This window comes from Zonotrichia albicollis, chromosome 3 (assembly GCF_047830755.1).
Source record: "Zonotrichia albicollis isolate bZonAlb1 chromosome 3, bZonAlb1.hap1, whole genome shotgun sequence".
Taxonomy (NCBI): Eukaryota; Metazoa; Chordata; class Aves; order Passeriformes; family Passerellidae; genus Zonotrichia; species Zonotrichia albicollis.
This window is the reverse complement of record NC_133821.1, coordinates 47,184,537-47,202,201: the sequence shown is the minus strand read 5'-3', so window position 1 is coordinate 47,202,201 and position 17,665 is coordinate 47,184,537. Positions and strand designations below refer to the sequence as shown.

General features: G+C 39.3%; 1 protein-coding gene across 5 annotated transcripts in view; it reads right to left on the bottom strand.

Moving 5' to 3' along the window:
* Window positions 1–15,373: 15,373 nt before the first annotated feature.
* BIRC6 (baculoviral IAP repeat containing 6) overlaps window positions 15,374–17,665 on the bottom strand; it is a 176,032-nt gene continuing 173,740 nt past the window's right edge. For all 5 annotated transcript variants that reach the window (XM_014266655.3, XM_014266657.3, XM_074537313.1 and 2 more), the window contains exons 73-74: window positions 17,114–17,248; window positions 15,374–16,059 (exon numbers count right to left, since the gene is read on the bottom strand). In XM_014266655.3, the coding sequence (XP_014122130.2) occupies window positions 15,880–16,059; window positions 17,114–17,248 (315 nt within the window). In that variant the 3' untranslated portion in view covers window positions 15,374–15,879. The remainder of the gene's footprint in view (window positions 16,060–17,113; window positions 17,249–17,665) is intronic.

Here is a 17,665-nt window from a genome sequence, read left to right as displayed (position 1 = left end):
GTATTATTATGTAAAAGAGAACTCAACCTTAGGAGGGTGAGGGGTGTGGGAGAGGGGAACATGAAAGGCCCTGAGAGCAGAAAAAGCTTCAGCAGTGCCTGCAGTCAGCTGAGGCACAAATCAGTTGGAGGCCACACTCATGAACCCTTCTGTACACAAAACTCCTGATTTAGTTATGGCACATGTCCTTAACATTACTGCTTGCAGCAGCACACATTTGGAAAGCTATCGGCCAATACACATGTTTTTTAGCTTGTTTGCTTCTCTCAGTAAATTTTTCTGTCTCTTAAATTCTCTTTGCATAACACAGGGGTTTTTTCCTCAGACCTATCACTTTTTTCCTGTGTCATAGAATGTGCACCCATGTTGCACATCTCTGCTAAACTCTGCTGCCTGTGGCAATGCAAGCCGCTGTCATAATTCACTTTTGTCCTGTATTTCAGTTAGTGGTATGACTTCATTTTACAACCAGCTTACATTCCAATTTTTTTTAATCAATAAATGCAGCTTAAAATCTCCAAATTCCAGTTCTAAACCAGGATTTGTGTCTATAGCTCATGCTGGTGTTTTCTAGGGAAGAAGAGGAAGATGATTCTGGTGTACAGTGATTTTCCTTGTAAAGTTCTTCTGTTTTAGTGATTGCTGTTTTAATCACTGTCAATATGCCCCAGACTTCCTAACATAAGGAATGCTTTGCTACAGGTTACTAGCACAGTTCTGAAAGAAAAAAAATCTAAAAGAATACTAGCTAAAGTGAAGATGTGAGAGGGAGAGATGAAAGACTTGACATTTTCTCTGTTGAGTCAGATTTGCCAAAATCCTTGAACTGCAAAGTTGACAATGATTTTCCTTTGGCATCATCTTAATTTCACTTGGGATGGAATATATATTCTTACTGAAACATCATTGATTACCAACAGGACTTAATAGGGGTGTATGAATAGGGTATATAGCATCATTAAAAAAAAGGGGAAAAATGAAATAGTCCCATAAAACACCCTCACCACACCTGCCTTTGCAAAAGACAGCTGGATGTTGACATGAAATTCTGTGTATTGCAATGAAATCAAAATTCAGTGCTACCACAACAGCACCTTCATGGCAGTTCCCAGCTGCAGCAGCATTGGCTGCTTCCCTGTCACGTGTAACACTTCCTTTGGACCCAGACACAGCTGTGAAATCCTGGAACAGAGCTGCTTTAAAAAAGGCATTCCTGTTCCTCACTACATAACAAGTTGCAATTTTTAAAATGCTAACGCTAAAGCTTCAGTGTTTGGATGACTGAAGTTAGAATTTTATTTTTTGGAGCAATTGTAGCAGATTAAAGCCAATCAGAAATAACCATGTTTAAAGGATTTTCCTTTGAACATTTATTTACATCACTTTCTCTCCGACATCAGAAGTATAGTGATAGTGTAAGTCAAGTATAAAATATTTTGTGTTGTTGCTTTTATGTAAAAAAACCCTAAAGCAAATTAGAAAGCATAAGATGTTACCATTCTTCAGCTGCAAAACTTGCACAACTCCTAAGTCAGTTTGTAGCTGGCTTCACATTTTAGCCCAGGAGAATTCATGGTAAGAATGATTCTAGGTGACATTGAGAACTTCTGAAAGAGCCCACCAAGAACTTGGGGCCAGCCAGGCTTTTCTCCTCCTTGTCCTCTCTATAGGAAAAAACCCCAGCAACCATGGCCAAAAATAACCATGGAAAAAGACAGACTGTGGAAAACTCTTGTCTCTTGAGGACTCAGAAAAATTGTTTGCAGAGTATGACTAAAATGTGAGATAGGTGACTTGGTTTTCCTTTTCTAAAAAAACCCCAAACCCAGATATCCCTCTTCTGATCATTTTGTCATCCTAATGAGTTTACCTATACACCAGAAGTAAAAGCAAGACATTCAAATATGTGAGCAAGGAATCTAATTCAAGACAGAAGGATAGTTTGAGACATACAGAAAGGATCAGCTCTTGGAAATAATGACCTCCCAGTACTTCCACAGTCTTCATAGTTTCCCTAGACACAAGTGAATTCACATCTTCTGTGATTTTGACTTTTTCAAGAAGACTGAGTAAAATAAAATTGAAATTTAAACAAAGCCAATGCAGCAGCAGTCTGCAGGGGTTTTTTTCAGCACATGCTCCAGCACTGTTGTAGTCAGATATCTGCCCTTAGAAAATTTTACAGCTTTCTCAGGTAGAATATCTGCCTTTGAATTTGCTTACGGTTTTTGCAAATGATCCTCATCCTTATTATTGAAATTACTAGTTAGAGGCAAAAGACGTCTCTGTGAAATGTTGCCTTGTGGTGCAGGACACTGGTTTTACATATAACTCTGGCAGCCAATCGAGTCAAATGTGAGAAATTAGGCAAGTTCAGCACAGGATAATTTTCAATCTATGAATGTCTTGGATGAAGCCACAGGACAAAATAAAACCAAATATGACTTATCTTAAACGTGATTCATCTGCATTCAGTCCATGTAAGAAGACAGTGACAGTTTTTCTCTGATGTTGACAATGCAGTTCAGTGCCACCAGCTTGAGCTTTGCTTACAAACATAGTGCTCACATAACAGAGCACTTGCAGTTTTGCCTGTTTGTAGATTTATTTTTTAATAGAAAACATTTCAATAGCAGCTTTTAAGCTCACTTGAATGAGGTCCTTTCTTTTTGCATTTCCAAAGCTGTATTGCTGTTTGTTCACCTAGAGTTGTGCCTCACCTAGATCCTGCTGTTCCACTCAGTGCACAAACACACCGTAAGAAGCTTGACAGTTCCAGGCAAAGTCTGATTTCAGCCCTGCAATCAAACTGCTTTGCTAACTGGCTGCCTGGGAAGTAATTTTTAATAGCCCATATTAAAACAGGGACCAGAACTCTTCCTCACAACTGAAGGCTTGGGTGGCAGTCCGTGCTGCAGGGCCAGCAGGCAGCAGCAAGCTCTGGCTGCTCCTCAGGGCTGGCGAGGACCGAGCTGGGAGGGCAGGGCAGGGCCCCCACAGCGCCGGGCAAGGCAGCCCCACAAGCCATAAAACCCAGCCAAGATCACTACAAAACTCACCAGGTCCAGGGTCAAGCCAGCCCAGGGGTCCAGTTCAAAAGAATCCATGGCTATGGCAGAGGCAGAAACCAACATCAGCTCAGCCCAGGCAAAGGGTTTAAATAATTCTGCTGAGCCCACAGGAACAGCTGTGTGTGGAAGCTGCAGGTGGGGCTGGTCAGGCTTGTTAAGACCAAGGCCTGTCACTGGGGGCTCTGACAAGAACCCTTCCAGTGTTTAGGATGGGAAGAGTTGTTACAAGATGTGAAAAATGCCAATCAATTGTTTTTAAAATTGTAAAAGTTTAATCGTAATAAAATGGTTATAAAAATAGTAATACAATTAGAGTAATAATAATTTGGACAATTTGGATTAGGACAACATGAGACAATAGAGACAAAGAGTTACAGACCTCCGGGTACCTTTTTCTGGGCAGCATAAGCCCAAAAAGGACACACGTTAACAGAGGATTAACCCTTAAAAACAATAACCTGTTGCATATTCATACATGATGTATAAATTCCATTCAAACACAGGATTCTGTCTGGTCAGTGTCAACTTCTTCCTCTTAATCCTGATGGCGCCTTCAGAGCTGAGAGAGGCAGGAAGAAGTTCGTTTCTTCTGATAATGGCACAATAAATTCTCTTCCTCTGAAAGATTTGTGTCCCGTGGCTGCTGTCTCGCTCCGAGTCCTTTATTTAGAAAAAAAAAATATCCTAAATAGCATAGTTTCTATTTTAACATTCTGTTATAACCTAAAACTATATTTAACACACTACTTAAGAGAATTAATACAGCATAACTTTCTAACACAACACATATAATATTCATTTTAATATTTGTGAAAAGCCAATCATAAAAATGCATTTTTCACGCAAGATACACTTGGAGATGCTGTGGAGTGCTAATGTAGTAAAAGGCAGAGAAAACAACATTTTTATAAGTCAGCTGTGTAAACAGCTGCATCTTGTCGGATTTTATCTTTTTAATGAAAAGATCTGAGTGCTACACAAATAGTGGAAATTGCTGCAAACCCTCCATGTATTTACAATCAGGACATTGCAGGAGCTGTCATGGTAGATCCTGGAAAAGGATGAAAAGAGGTGTACTGAGAAATGGCATTGCAGACAGGCCTGGAAGGGTTTTGTTTTAGTTTGTCCATAATGCAGTGTGAAAGATGGATGAATGTGTTTGTGGAGGAAAGGGTAAACAGGCAGTGGAAATGAACGTTGCTGTACCAGTTTCCATACATGTGTATTAAAAACTCCAGTGCCTTGTTCAGGAGGTGATGAATAAGGTGAGAGAGTGGACATATAAAAGGTCTGATACATTACTGTTACTGACAAGGAAAATAGTTATTAAAGGTAGCATCGTGTGCCGAGAGTCACGTTTGGGAAGAACCTCCATGTAAATTGTGGTAGCTCTGCTGGTAGAGGATAAGCATCTGGACAAGAGGTTCAGTCCTTGACCAAGGCTCCTTTGAAGTCTGCTTTATTTCTTTGGAGTGCAAGAGAATTTTTCAAGCAAATGAAAGCTAGTCCATGTTCCTTCCACCCCCACAAAATTTACATTCTTTTCTCTAAAACACCTCCTGTTTGTCTTGGAATAAAGAGCATTTCAGCCTCATAGCTCAAAAATAGGGCAGGTGGTGCCCTTGCAGAATTTAAATAAGATATCAGCATGTTGACACCTGTAAGGGAAGTGGTTGGAGCAATTATGCAGTGCAGTCACTAGGATGTCAAAAACAGAGAAAAAAGAAATTTTACTTCAGCAAATGCTGCATAGAACAGTTTTGCAAATTGCTTAACATTATTCTTTGGCTTACCACAGTGCAATGGGCAGAAATTATTAGAGAGAGACACATATACAAGGATTTAAAGAAAAAAAAAGTAATTGATTTCTGCATGTAGTAGGTGGAACGAATTAGAGGGAATTTAATATATCCATAGCTGGCAGGTTTAATTTGTCAGCTTTTAACATGGCTTTAGAGGATAAGAGGCCTCAGTATTACTTTAAAGCCCGTGCTATCTTTATCAACATCAATGAGAACAGAAGTTTGACTACTCAGTTTTTTGAAGTAAACACAAAGTTGACAGCTACAGTCTTGTTCCTGCACTGAATACAACATGGAGAATGCCTGCATGAAATTCTCTTCTTTTATGTTACCGTTGTCATTACCTTTTAAATGTGACATTAACATATCACTGAAATAAAACATTGTTTCAATTACTGAATTGCATTTTATATTTTCTTCTTAAAAGGGGCAGAAAGGTGAAGAGCCTGAAAAATAATAAAATAGAACACATTTAGGGTGCCATTTTAGGAAAAAAAAAACTATGAAGATTTTACTGTTAATCTAGAAAATACTGTATGCATTAAGAGAATTGGGCATCCTAATATAAGTCCCAAACACAAATTAAATAGCCTGGAGTGATGGGCCTCTAATTACAAGAAGAGAACATTTTTTGAAAGACAGAAGTCAAGCATTGCATGAGCAGGGAGAATATAGAAGGGAAAGAACAATGCAAATTTGGAAAAGTTGATAGCAGTTTTTGCAGTGAGAGAAAGATAAATGAATAGGAAAAATCTATGAGCTGATAAAGGTAGTCATGCAGGGAAACAGCACTTGAGAATACAGTGCTTGAGTTTAAATGTTTTAGAGGGAGGAATTCATAATTGAGTCAATTGTTTTGGATCTGATTCTATTTTGAGTTTCTTGAGTCAGCAGTATAGATTATACCACCCGGATCCTGACTGATTGCTGCCAAAGTTTGGTCTCATTTAAGGTGGCGTCCTCCAAGATGCCAGGAAAGCAGCATGCAGCTCTAGATTAACCCCTTGGTGCTGCACTGTAATCTATTTCCTTCCCCCTGTGTCAGTATTGAGAAATTAATGAAGCTCCTCAGAAGGACAGAGGCTGTGTCTTACCTGCCAGAACAGGGCAGGGTTATTTCATTTGATTTTGCTTTCCTGTTGTGATCAGTGGGCTGGTATGCAAGTACAATGATGGAAATAGTCTCCCTTTATGAGGGTAAGAACAGAGGGAAAAATAAGATTTTTTTGCCCCCGACGTGGTTGGTTTTAGTTTTGATGTGTGATGTGGGAGGCAGTAGGATTCCTGGACAGTATGCAGAAGTATGGAAAAAGAAAGATTTTTAAAATTTTCTTTGTGTATTCAGGAGGCTTTACTGGTGATATTTGTTTGGTTTGGTGTTTTTTTTTTTTTTATTTTGTTTTGGTTTTTGCTTTGTTTTGTTTCCTGTTTTGGTTTTGGATTTTTTTCCCCTATACTGTGTACTGAGATTTTCCTGGTGCAAGGCCATGCTAGTTATACGCCCCACCCCAAAAATGTATTTCAGAGCCCATCTAGAGACATTTAAACTGGTGAGCTAATCAAGCTGAATAAAAATTAATAAACATGACTGATAAAAGAATTAGGTTGAATTCACCAAGAAACTGTCCTTTTCGTAATAAATCAGATTAGTTAAAGGAGCTATTAAAATATATACATACATTTTTAATTATTTTTTTTTCTTTTACAGCAGAGAAGAAAACTGAAAGTTATGAGGTAAGGCTGAGATGAGGCTTTGCTTGCATGAGCAGCTGCGCTGGCCAAACAGGTCACTGCCTCTGAAAATGAGAGGTCCCAACACCCTGCCCTCCTGCCTTGCTCCCATCCACGCTGCCCTGTGCATTCCCTGGAGGCTGCAGCTCCTGGCAGATGTCTCTCTGTTCAGGCAGCTTCTTGTCACGTTGAGGATGACAGTGTCACAGAGATGGCAGTGTTGGATGAGAGCTCAGCTCTGGAGTGCTGCAGCCGCCCCCATTCACGCAGCAGTGACCTCCTAGGCCAAGCCAGGCCATGCCACAGGACTGTGTGTTGTGCTGCAGGATGAAATGGATAATTAAAACGTTTGTGTTAACCATTGTGCATAGCATTGTACTGAAATTTTACATTTTACAGAAATAAACTGTCCCAACAAAATTGCTTCTCCTTTGGAGTCAGGTGTTGTAATTTGAACATCAATAGGAACAAATAATGAACAAATGCACACTTTTGAGTGTTAATTCTCTTTTGCCCAAAGTAGATATTCAGCATGATGGCATTTGTTTCTTCAGGGTGTCTGATTTCTAAGATAAAATATAAAAGTCTCATGTACAAAAACCTGGCTTTGAAGTTGCTGACTGTGAAGCTGAAAGAGCCTCAGCCCTGTGGGACCCATTTCAAGAGCTGGATAAATGCTGAGGGGCTATCCAGCCTTCCATTTTATCTGTGTAGGAAATGGATGTTTTTAAAAGGGACTTGCTTTTTCATTGCAGCTGTTGTGTGTGGGCTGTTGCACACCTCGGATTAGATCAGCTGTGTGAAAAGAGAACTGCTCTGCCTCACCCAGCAGGGCTGTGGTTGTACAAACCATGGCTACAGCAAGGGGGAGGGATTAAAGCTGTGGGAAACAGATTTTCAGCTGTTTCCCCAGTTTGTTTTCATGTTTTCTCCAAAGGAATAAAAAGGAGCGAATAGAAAAACCAAACCATTTTGAATCAAACCAAAATCAGTTATTTCTTCCAAATCTTGACTTGAAATCTTACAGAGAGAAATGGGGAGTAATAGCTTTGACTTATAGGTTTGGTCCCAGCCCTTCCCTTTTCCATGATGCCATATATATATATTTGTTGTACCAGGCTGCTGCAGCTTTTCAGAAAATAGCTGCATTTTGGTTAAGGTATAGGCTGTAATTCAGACAAGGTAGCTTGCTTTTGGAGGGGGAGAAATAAAATTCTATTTCTCTCCCATTCTACTGCTTCCTTGTTCGAGGATTCTTATGCACACAGCCAAATTAGATGCTAAGCTAATTCCAGTTTATATGTGTTCAACTATATGTGCCTGTACAAATGGTGAACGTGAAGCCCTGAATTTCAAGAACCATGCTAAAAAAAGGGAAGAAATTAAAACCTGCAATATTAATTATTATTTTGATGATCTTTTACAAACTATTAACTGGAGCTTGATTTTTATTCTAGAAAGGTTTTGAGTTCTTACATTTTTAAGCTGTGTATATTTTTTTAGTCTGTAAAAGTGAGTCTGTGTCAATACAGTATTTATGTCTATTTAATGAAGATTAAAATAAAATTTTACTCTTATATTTTTAAGCTGTGTATATTTTTTTAGTCTGTAAAAGTGAGTCTGTGTCAATACTGTATTTATGTCTATTTAATGAAGATTAAAATAAAATTTTACTCTTTAGCAGCTGACATCAATCTTGTCCCCTCTCTCCCCTCTTCCTGCCCCCCCATAACCTTTAGCGCTAAACAATGTTCCAAAAGGAAAATTTATTATATCACCTATTTCGATTCTCTGACATCATTCTGTCGTGGCAATGAAGTGATTTACATGGAAAAATGTATTACCTCTGCTTTTAGACAAAATGAGTTTATGATGATTAATGGTTTTACTGCAAGTATGACAGAACCTGGAAATGGCCAGCCTTCCTAAAATGAAACATGACCTATGCTCAAATTTTCCTCCTTTTTATTTTCTTCAGTTATTGTAAAATGGTTTTGGTTGTGAGTAAATTAAAATATAAAAATTATGTCTTGTAACTGAAGTAAGCTATAAATGCTGGGGTGCAATGGTAACATCATTGCAGAAATGGAGACAAAAGGGAGAGAAAAATCAGCTTGAAGCACAGAGTCTAAACTATTGTGATGGCAGGGGACTTGGATCAAATATTCCATGAGGAGTCCAAGTCCTCAAGGAAGGCACATGTTTCATTTGGGGAAGAGTGGGCTGAAGGCTGATTGTCTCCAGCTGTCCCTCCTGCTCACCATTCCTAGGATTCTGTAACACAGTTGACTTTGGGCAGAGAACTTAGAATACAGAATGGTCATATGAATGGTGAAATAGTATTTTAACAGGAAAGCATGGAGCAAATAATATTTTCTGATCCATGCCTTAAAATGACATTTGAAACATTTCCTTTAGCTTCATATAGAGCTATATTTTTCCTTAGATATCATATAAATAACAAGTGATACACCAAGGCCTAAACTAAGATGAGAAGAAGATGCTGATTAAGAACTCTGAAATATTTTCTTTACATATGTTAACTGAAGTAAACCCCAAAAGCCATTAAGGCAAAAGCTATTCAACTATGCAAAAACTTAAATTCAGGAAAAATATAAACAGTGGCATTTTTTTTCCCAGTGGCCTTATGGAACACAATCACTCTGCTAAAAAGAAGGCAAAGGCTGGCAATTTAATCTGCATGGAGACTTTGTATCATTCACAAGATGTAATATTGGAGAATGAATAATTTTTGTATGACAGATCAACTACAAATTGCTTCTGGACATTTAATCCCAGGCTGTGATGGATGCTGGGCACTGAGCACTGCTCTGCTGCCTCACTGGAGCCTTGGTGCCTTTCAGTGTGTGGAAAAGTGTAAAATGAAGTATTGGGGAAAAATGAAAACTGGATGAATTTACAGTCATGGCTTGTCCTTAGTGACATTGATTGGACAACTGTCTTTGAGGGCACCCTTGGCAATGGAAAATAACTTGCTGTTGGATTCTGTGCATGAAAAGGCATTTGCAAGTAAAGCAAAAATGTATTTAAGGTACTGATTAAAATACACAAGTCATACTAACATTTTCAGGAAGACAGCAGTATCACAACAAGCATTTTAACCGTGTTATTTTTGTTCAGATGATTAATCCAAGTCTTCCATTAGGCATGCATTGAATTTAGCATTTTACTGCAGTTCTCTATATGCAATCTAGAAATTTCAGCACTGTCCCTCGTTGACTTCTGCTACCAGTACAGGCTCTTGAGAGCTCTTCAAGACTGACCTGTCTTTCCTGACTTACAGTTGTTTATCAGGAGCCATGTACTGCTGTTCTCCCATTCTTTGTTCAAATGGCTTGGCTTTTCCTCTGATACAACTTATTGTTCATCTGGCTATTTGTTTTTGAATTTCCTTGGAGGGAGAGCTAGAAACAAATGAAAGAAGGTTTAGCACATTAGTAGGCAGTGCAGATAAAAAAGAATATTTTGTTCTTTGGCTTACCATTGCTTCAGTTATCATCTGCTCTCATCAACAGCAATTGTTTGAGTCTGAATGTACATAGTGTACATTTTTAGTGTTGTCTGTTTTGGTTTCTTTAAGTAGAGTGAAATTTGTATGGAGCTAAATCAATAGTTGGATGTAATTTACACCTTGTTTTCCCTGTTCTGTCAGATGGATCAGTGGTGTCTGTTGGATTCTTCATGTTGCCGACCCTGAAGTCTCCCAGGGGCCTGTACTGGAGCAGTGTTTCAGTGTCTGTGTGACAAGCCGGCACACTCTTGCCTTCCTTAGTGACCAGGAGGCAACTGGAGATGTGTAGAATTGAATGATTTTTTTTCCACTAGTCTGAAGTTCCTCTAATGCTCTGGGACTCTTCCAGAATCCCACATGCTATGTCAAAATTCAGCCAGCCAGATGGTTGCATGATTTCTCTTGTGACTGCTGCTTTGCTGGAGGCCAGCCCCTGTGAATTTTATCTATCACATCAAATTTTTCTGCTTGAAACTGTCTCAAAATACAGCTGAGATGTGCAGTGTGGCTATTTGGTAGCTGAGAAGATGGGTCCTGTGGGCAAGCACAGCATTTGCTTTCCAGCAATCCTGCTGCTGGCTGCTGGGTTTTGATGTGCCACACACATCACCTCCATTCCCTGTTGAATCACTGCCCCACTGCGTTGCCAGCAAGCAGCTGCAAGGTTTTCAGGGCAGCCTGAACTGCAGCTACAGCTAGGATGAAGGCAGGGACCCATCCTGCAGACCATTCCCAGCCCCTGTGCACAGGGACCTGGCACCCTGGATTCCTAACGCAGGAATGCTGGTGCTTGGCTGGGCTGGTGGTACATATGTGACGATGGTGGCCTTGTCCCAGCCTGAATGAACCACACTGGTGCCCCTCCTGCAGTGTTAAAGAGCTGCTGGCTTAGAAATGTGCTGCACCAGAATCCAGCTAAGGCCACCTTCCCACACGCTGCTTAAAATACTTGCAGAAATAAGTTTATACTGAAAACTCTGCAATGATTGGAGAAATTTTGATTGAAAAAGTTCTGGAAGTTTGCATTAATAAGCTTATTCCTAATTTAGGTATGGGTGAAGTTTTCTGCGGCTGAAAACTTAGAATTTCAAGGTGAAAGAAGCAGATTTCTGGAGACATCCAAGGCACTGCTAAGGAGCAGAGTAGAAGACATTTTCTGTTGGTATTCTGTTTCTGCATCACATGCTTGTTGAAATATTTTAATGAAAACAGAGAAGATGGAACCTCCCCCCACTCCCCGAGTTTTGCTGTTCCCATTGCTCTCCCGGTACGTAAGAAAATCCTTAATGAAGCAACACAGAATCTTTACAGATGGCAAACTGAATTTTTTTATCATGAGATTTTCAGTTTGCTTTCATTTTCCACATTTGCACTCTTAATGCAAAGGGTAAGTAGAATTAATACACCTGGAGAACTAAGTGGACCAGGTTATTTTTGAGAGCCAAAACTTGGGCTCTGAGGCAAGACCAGAGGAGACTGCAGCCTACAGAGATGACAGGTCTCAACAGACAGAACTCTCTCAATCAAGACAGAGAATTATGGTTTGGGATTTGCTTTCCAAGCCTTTATAAAACAGAGGCAGTGGTGAGATTATTTGGGAGCTCTGCTATAGTAATTCAATGGGTGGATAATGTATTTTCTGCATTCATGGTTTAGGAGAATAAAACAATGGCAACACCCAAATCTCTGGAGAATCAAAATGTTTTTACCTGTGATTCATTTCAGTAATTGTGGAGCTTACTTTTACTCCCACTCAGCTCAGTGCATTTCAGAATGCTCATTGTTGTGATACAAATGCCCTATTGCTCCTACTAAAGCTGTCACTGTCTATGTAGAAGGAGAAAAAAATACAGCTCAGGAAACATTTTCAAGACTGCCAGACCAGATGCATTTATATTTGGATAGATATGTGTGTGTGTTGGTAAAAAACATTGAGAAATAGATCTGAAATACTTTCTGCACCTTGTACTTGTTCCTTATGACATGAAGAAATCAAAATCTGTCTCCTTTCTTTTGCAAAATGCTTTTAATTTCTGTTTTCTATAGAGATAGCTGACAGGCTAAGAAGTTGAGTCCACTTGGTGGTGACTGGCTTCTGAAGGAATAAAAAATGAAGCACCTATAAATCACGCTAGTACAAAGGCAGCATGGAGTTATAAAATGAAGATGGCCTGCCTGAGAAACTCCAACTAAAAATCTAAGCCTAAATAATTCTCCTTCACGGGGATCAGAACAACATAGTATAGTCCTGGCTTAAATGTAGGTCAGCTAGGTTTGTGTTCAGGTATTTATGGGTTTTACAAGACAAATTAATAATATGGCTGTTTACTTATCAAATTGTTTTCCTCGGGACATAAAACAGAACATTTCCTAAAATGCCACCAGAAACATTTTGGGGAAGAAAAGTAATAGATGACATAGCTGGGAAAAAATACTGTTTTGAAGTAATGTTTTCTTAACAATGTGATCTTGCCAGAAACTGAATGCTCTATTTGATAGAGCCATCAAAAGCAGTACAGTACATTTCCTGTACTGTATGGCACCTTTCTCTTTTTTAAAATTTTTTTTAAAGGAAAGAATAGACGCTCCACTGCTGCTAAACAGAACATCCAAGCACAGCACTGGCACACTCACACTGGAGCTCCATGGAAGCGATCAGCAGCCCAGTGCCTTACCTGTGGCAGCAGGATTTCATCTGTGGCTGCAGAAGTCTCCTCACCTGGCTGGCAGAGGTGCACAGTATCTACCTTGAGCTTATGGAGAAGATTTACACAAGAAAAACATTCACAAAGCCCAACCAACAATGCCACACAGGTCACTGCAGATCCAGACCATCTATAGTCACACATATTTTATTCTGCTTTTACCTAAACATTTAACATGTAATTACTGGAGTGAAAATTGGAAGTTGTTTACAGCTTTTATGTTTCAAATTTTATTTTATCTTTTTTCCTAGATGGTCATATTTGTTTCTTCCTGTATAGGAGTGGCAGAATTACAGAGGAGCATTAATCCCTACATTTATGCACATCTTTTACCCAGAGGAAACCATCAAACCCCGAGGAGGCACCATCATTAGTGCCTGTACATGGAGAGTGCTGTGGCTGCAGCTGCAGAACACAACAGTGTGCAGCAGCCAGTGCAACGAGGGCTTTGCTCTCATGGAGCACAAGGGCTCAGGGACTGCCCAGCCGTCTCCTGTTCCACAGACACTGTGCTTGCGCCAGGCAGGAAAGCTTGGCATTGTTGGCTGTGAAGCACCATGAAACACTCCTGCCTGACTCTGTGGTGCCTTACTCTTCCTCTGGCAGAGTGACCACAGCAATTCCAAAGGCTGGTAACATCCCATGCTACACTGCAGAACTGTAGTGCCAACAATCAATCCTGGGCCAGAGGCAGCACCAAAAACATGGAGTAAAATCCCATAATGCTCTAACTAGCAGCTTGCTGACCTTTGCACTTTTGAAAATATTTTCTGTTGAATTTTAAAACATTTTCTACAAAATCAGCTTAACAGTTAAAAACACAGGACCTGAATGGATGGTTAGAAACTGTGATCTATATTTGTACAGGTTTCTATTCACTTTGATGAAATGGTAAGAGATGAGTCTCTCACCTCATAGGCTTTACTGTGATGTTACTGCCATGTAGCATAGCTACCTTGTGTATTTAAAAACCTAAAAATGTGTATTTTGTATTTGTTGCCAAGTTCACAATTTACTCAGGCTGTAACACAGTTGCAATTTATTAAGGATTGACTCTCTGCATTAATTTGGTACAATACCATTCTAGCTCATGTTAGAGCAAAAAAAGGATAATTGGTATGTAGATGCAAATTAGAGTTTAATATCCCATGCAGCTGTTTACATCTGCTTAATTAAGCAGCAGTGACTTCACATTAGCATTGCTATGAAACCATAAATACACACCAGAGATAAAGGTACAATCATGTTAACCACCTTCCTCACGTCAAATCAATGCAAGATGGGTACTTCTTGCTTCAGTCTTGTGTTTTAATGGTAAAGAAAAAAGTCTTCACTTTTAAAGAGGATCTTCGGGTTCAATACAGTTGGTTTTGGTACAAGTACCAGGATTTTATAAAAAGCCTGTGCTCCTGCAGACAGGCAGCTTAAGCAGTAAATGAAGAGCTCTATTGGAAACTCCAAACAAATATAATTGGAAGTCAGTGGGTAATTTTGCTTTTGGAGCCTTTACAGGAGTATCACAGTCCTTTTGAACAGTAATAGAAGGTAAGCAAACACCCATCTGGAAAAATGCAGGGCTGTTTTAACACTGATGAAGTTCAAACACTTGGACTATGTGGCATAAGCTCTTTGTTTCATGTATTTACCAGCAGTTCTGGCACAGGGCTGCTTGCTCTGCTCTGTGACTAAGGACCCCTGAAGTTCCACAGATGTGGCCAAGCTGGTATTTTGAGAGGTATGTACAATCAGAACAGGCCTTGGATTAATACAACACATCAGCAGAACACAAAAACTGCTAAAAGGACTATCAGAACTAACTGTTAGCCATCAGCATAAGAACACAACCTCAGTTGGTGCCATTTTTAATGATTTGAAATAATACATTGTAAAACAAAACGTGAAAAAATTCCAGCGTGATACTTATAAACAAAGAACAAATAGAAAATAAAAAACTTTCGGTTTTGCCTGATTTATAGTATGTATCATACAACAGATCATTAGTCTGAGGTAATACCAGTATTAACTTTTTAGTCCTTCAAGGACTGCTCAAAAATTAATAACAATGATAGCAATGCATGTTATGTTAAAAGTGAGACTTGATTATTAAATCAAGCAAACTCCTTACCCTTTTAGTCAGGATCTGTGGTTGCAAGTATAAAAATGGAAATAATTCTACACAGTAGGAACTACAGAACATCAGAGTCCTGTGTGGTGTGTCAGTAAGAGTAAGCTGCGTATGTAAAAATCAGACATTTCAATACAGTAAAGACTTTGTTCCAGAATAGCCCTTAAGAAATTTAGAATACTGTTAGTTTGCATAAAATAGCCAAAAAACCCCAACTAATTCAGAAGTCCAAATTTGGCATGAGGTAAAACCATGTGCATTTATTTCACCTGCATTTTAGATTTAGTAAGCATAAAATTAAGTATGTTGACTGTAATGAATTCAGTCATACAAGTGCAAGTCTTCAGCTAGAATGTATTTTATGGCAGTTTATTTAAAAAATGTACCAGTAAATCATAAAAGAGGGATCATGTCCATTTAACGTTTATTGAAGTATACAGGAGGTTTTCTTTAGAATCAAATATGAGCATGAATATATGGCCAAACGTAAAATCTATCAAATTCAGTGAAAATTTTCTGACTTTAAATAGTAGTTGTAAGAATGACCAATATATATTCTTTGTTACAACCGCCCTCACTCTACAAGTAAAAAAAAAAATAATAAACATTCAGTAAACATTCTTTCCTAAGGTAGTTTCCCTTATATATCAGTGATTTATCCATTTTTTGTATACATAACTTTTTAAACATACCAATCAGTGGTTCTCACAATTGAAAAATAAAAGCACAAAAAAGTTTACACTCTTGTACAGGTAAATAAAAGATCATTTTTAATTAAACTGTATATCCTTAAGGGCATAGTATAGTTTCAATTTCATTACCTATTACATAATTAACTTCTTACATACAAATATTGACATATTTGGCTTGTGCTTCAAAGCCGTTGTGTCTACAAAGTCCATGTCAATGCAACTCATGACTTGAAATCAGTGGGGACATCTTTACTGCTGCTGGGTTTAACCTGGTCGTGCAACATGGTCTCTTCTGAGCTTGTTGTGGCACTGCATTTTTCTGGGGAGTCATCAGTGTCTGGATCCAATCCTTCAGGACAGGGAAGTTTTAGAAGTTCTTCCCGCAGCTGGGCTGTGTGACGCTGGATACACAAGAACAAGTCAGTGTGGAAGGCCACAGTTAAAACTTTTCACAAGGTTAGACACTCTAAGGCAAAAAGAGGAGTAGGTAGAAAAGGCTTAAATGTACTATTTCAATGTCTGGATCAGCTTCTCCTCTATATTTAAGGACTGGTATTTTCATTTTAGTGAGAGAATAATTATCAAGAGCTGCTGGGGACAAATTAAAGGCGGTTAACAGAACTGCAACCAACAAGTGCCTCACTATAAATGCTACACTATTGGTCCTGCAGCTGAGTCATATCTGTATTCAGGGGTAACAGCAGAAACTGGCTTGGACTTGGTAGGTCATACAGTCAAACCAAATTTATAATGAATTCATGATGAGATCTGTCACAGAGACAGATATGCAGAGATTTGTATACTGATCACAGTAACTTCATTTTGAAGACTGGTGACACTGAAAGAATGGAAGTCTGGCAACAGAAAAAAAGAAGCCTTTCTAAATTTGGGGGCTGCACTTCAGGGGAAATAAAACCTCAAATATTAAAAACAATATAGCCCTGTTATCTATGTGGTCACAAAATACACAAATGGTAATACTTGGCTAGGAAGGCCGAAAATATTTATAATGGTTAGAATGATTCAAGTTAACACAGGATAAAACTGGTCGTAGCTGACCACAGTTTATTAATTGCTTGTCAACTCTACAAGCTTGTTTTCTGGCAAGGAATTGGCTGCAATACAACTTTATCATTAACCCCCACCCACCCTCAGAGTGAACAGAAAAAGCTATTATCACAGAATACTCTGAGCTGTCAGGGACCCACAAAGATCCAGTCCAACTCTGAAGTGAATGGCCCACAGGGGGCCAAACCCACAACTTTGGCGTTACATCAGCACCACGCTCCAACCATCTCGGGGTCACTGCATCCTATACACAGAGTCATAGAAAAAATAGGCAGGACAGGTGCTAAAGGAAAATCCACCTTGTAGTAAAAATAGTGAGGAAGTGGAATGCACACACATTCCTTCTCTTGACAACCAGGAAACTTGGATTTGGTATAAACATCTCACCTTGAGAGCTGCTGCATGATGGGACATGGTCCTGCCTACCCGTTTGTCACTGCTGTACTGCTGTATGTCTGCTATCCACTCCTCACACTGAGCCATGATCTCCACTCTCTTCAAGTAGAAGTGTTTGTGGATGACCTGCAAGAAAACATTCCCAATGTAACATGGATGGAAGAACCATATATTTTAACAATACCAAATTTGCAAGACCTCTGTGGGTCTAATTGAATATAAGGGAAAAAAATCACTATGAAGGTAATTCAGAACTGAACCAGACTGGAGATAAAACTGGAATTTCTGTCTCTGAGATTTCCAAAATCCAACTGGAAAAAGCCCACAGGAACCTGTTCTGAATTCAGCTGTTTTGGGGAGTCTGTTGGTCTGGATATCTCTTTCAGTCTGTAGGAATCCACTGTTTGTGCGCAGCCTGCCATTTTGGCAGTCTCTTGTGTGGGTGCAGGGTAAACCAGTGCCAGAAATACACCAGCCGAAGCAAAAGGCAGAGCAGAGCGCTGCTCACGTTCTGCAGTTCAAAGCTGGAGGTACTGCGCAGGC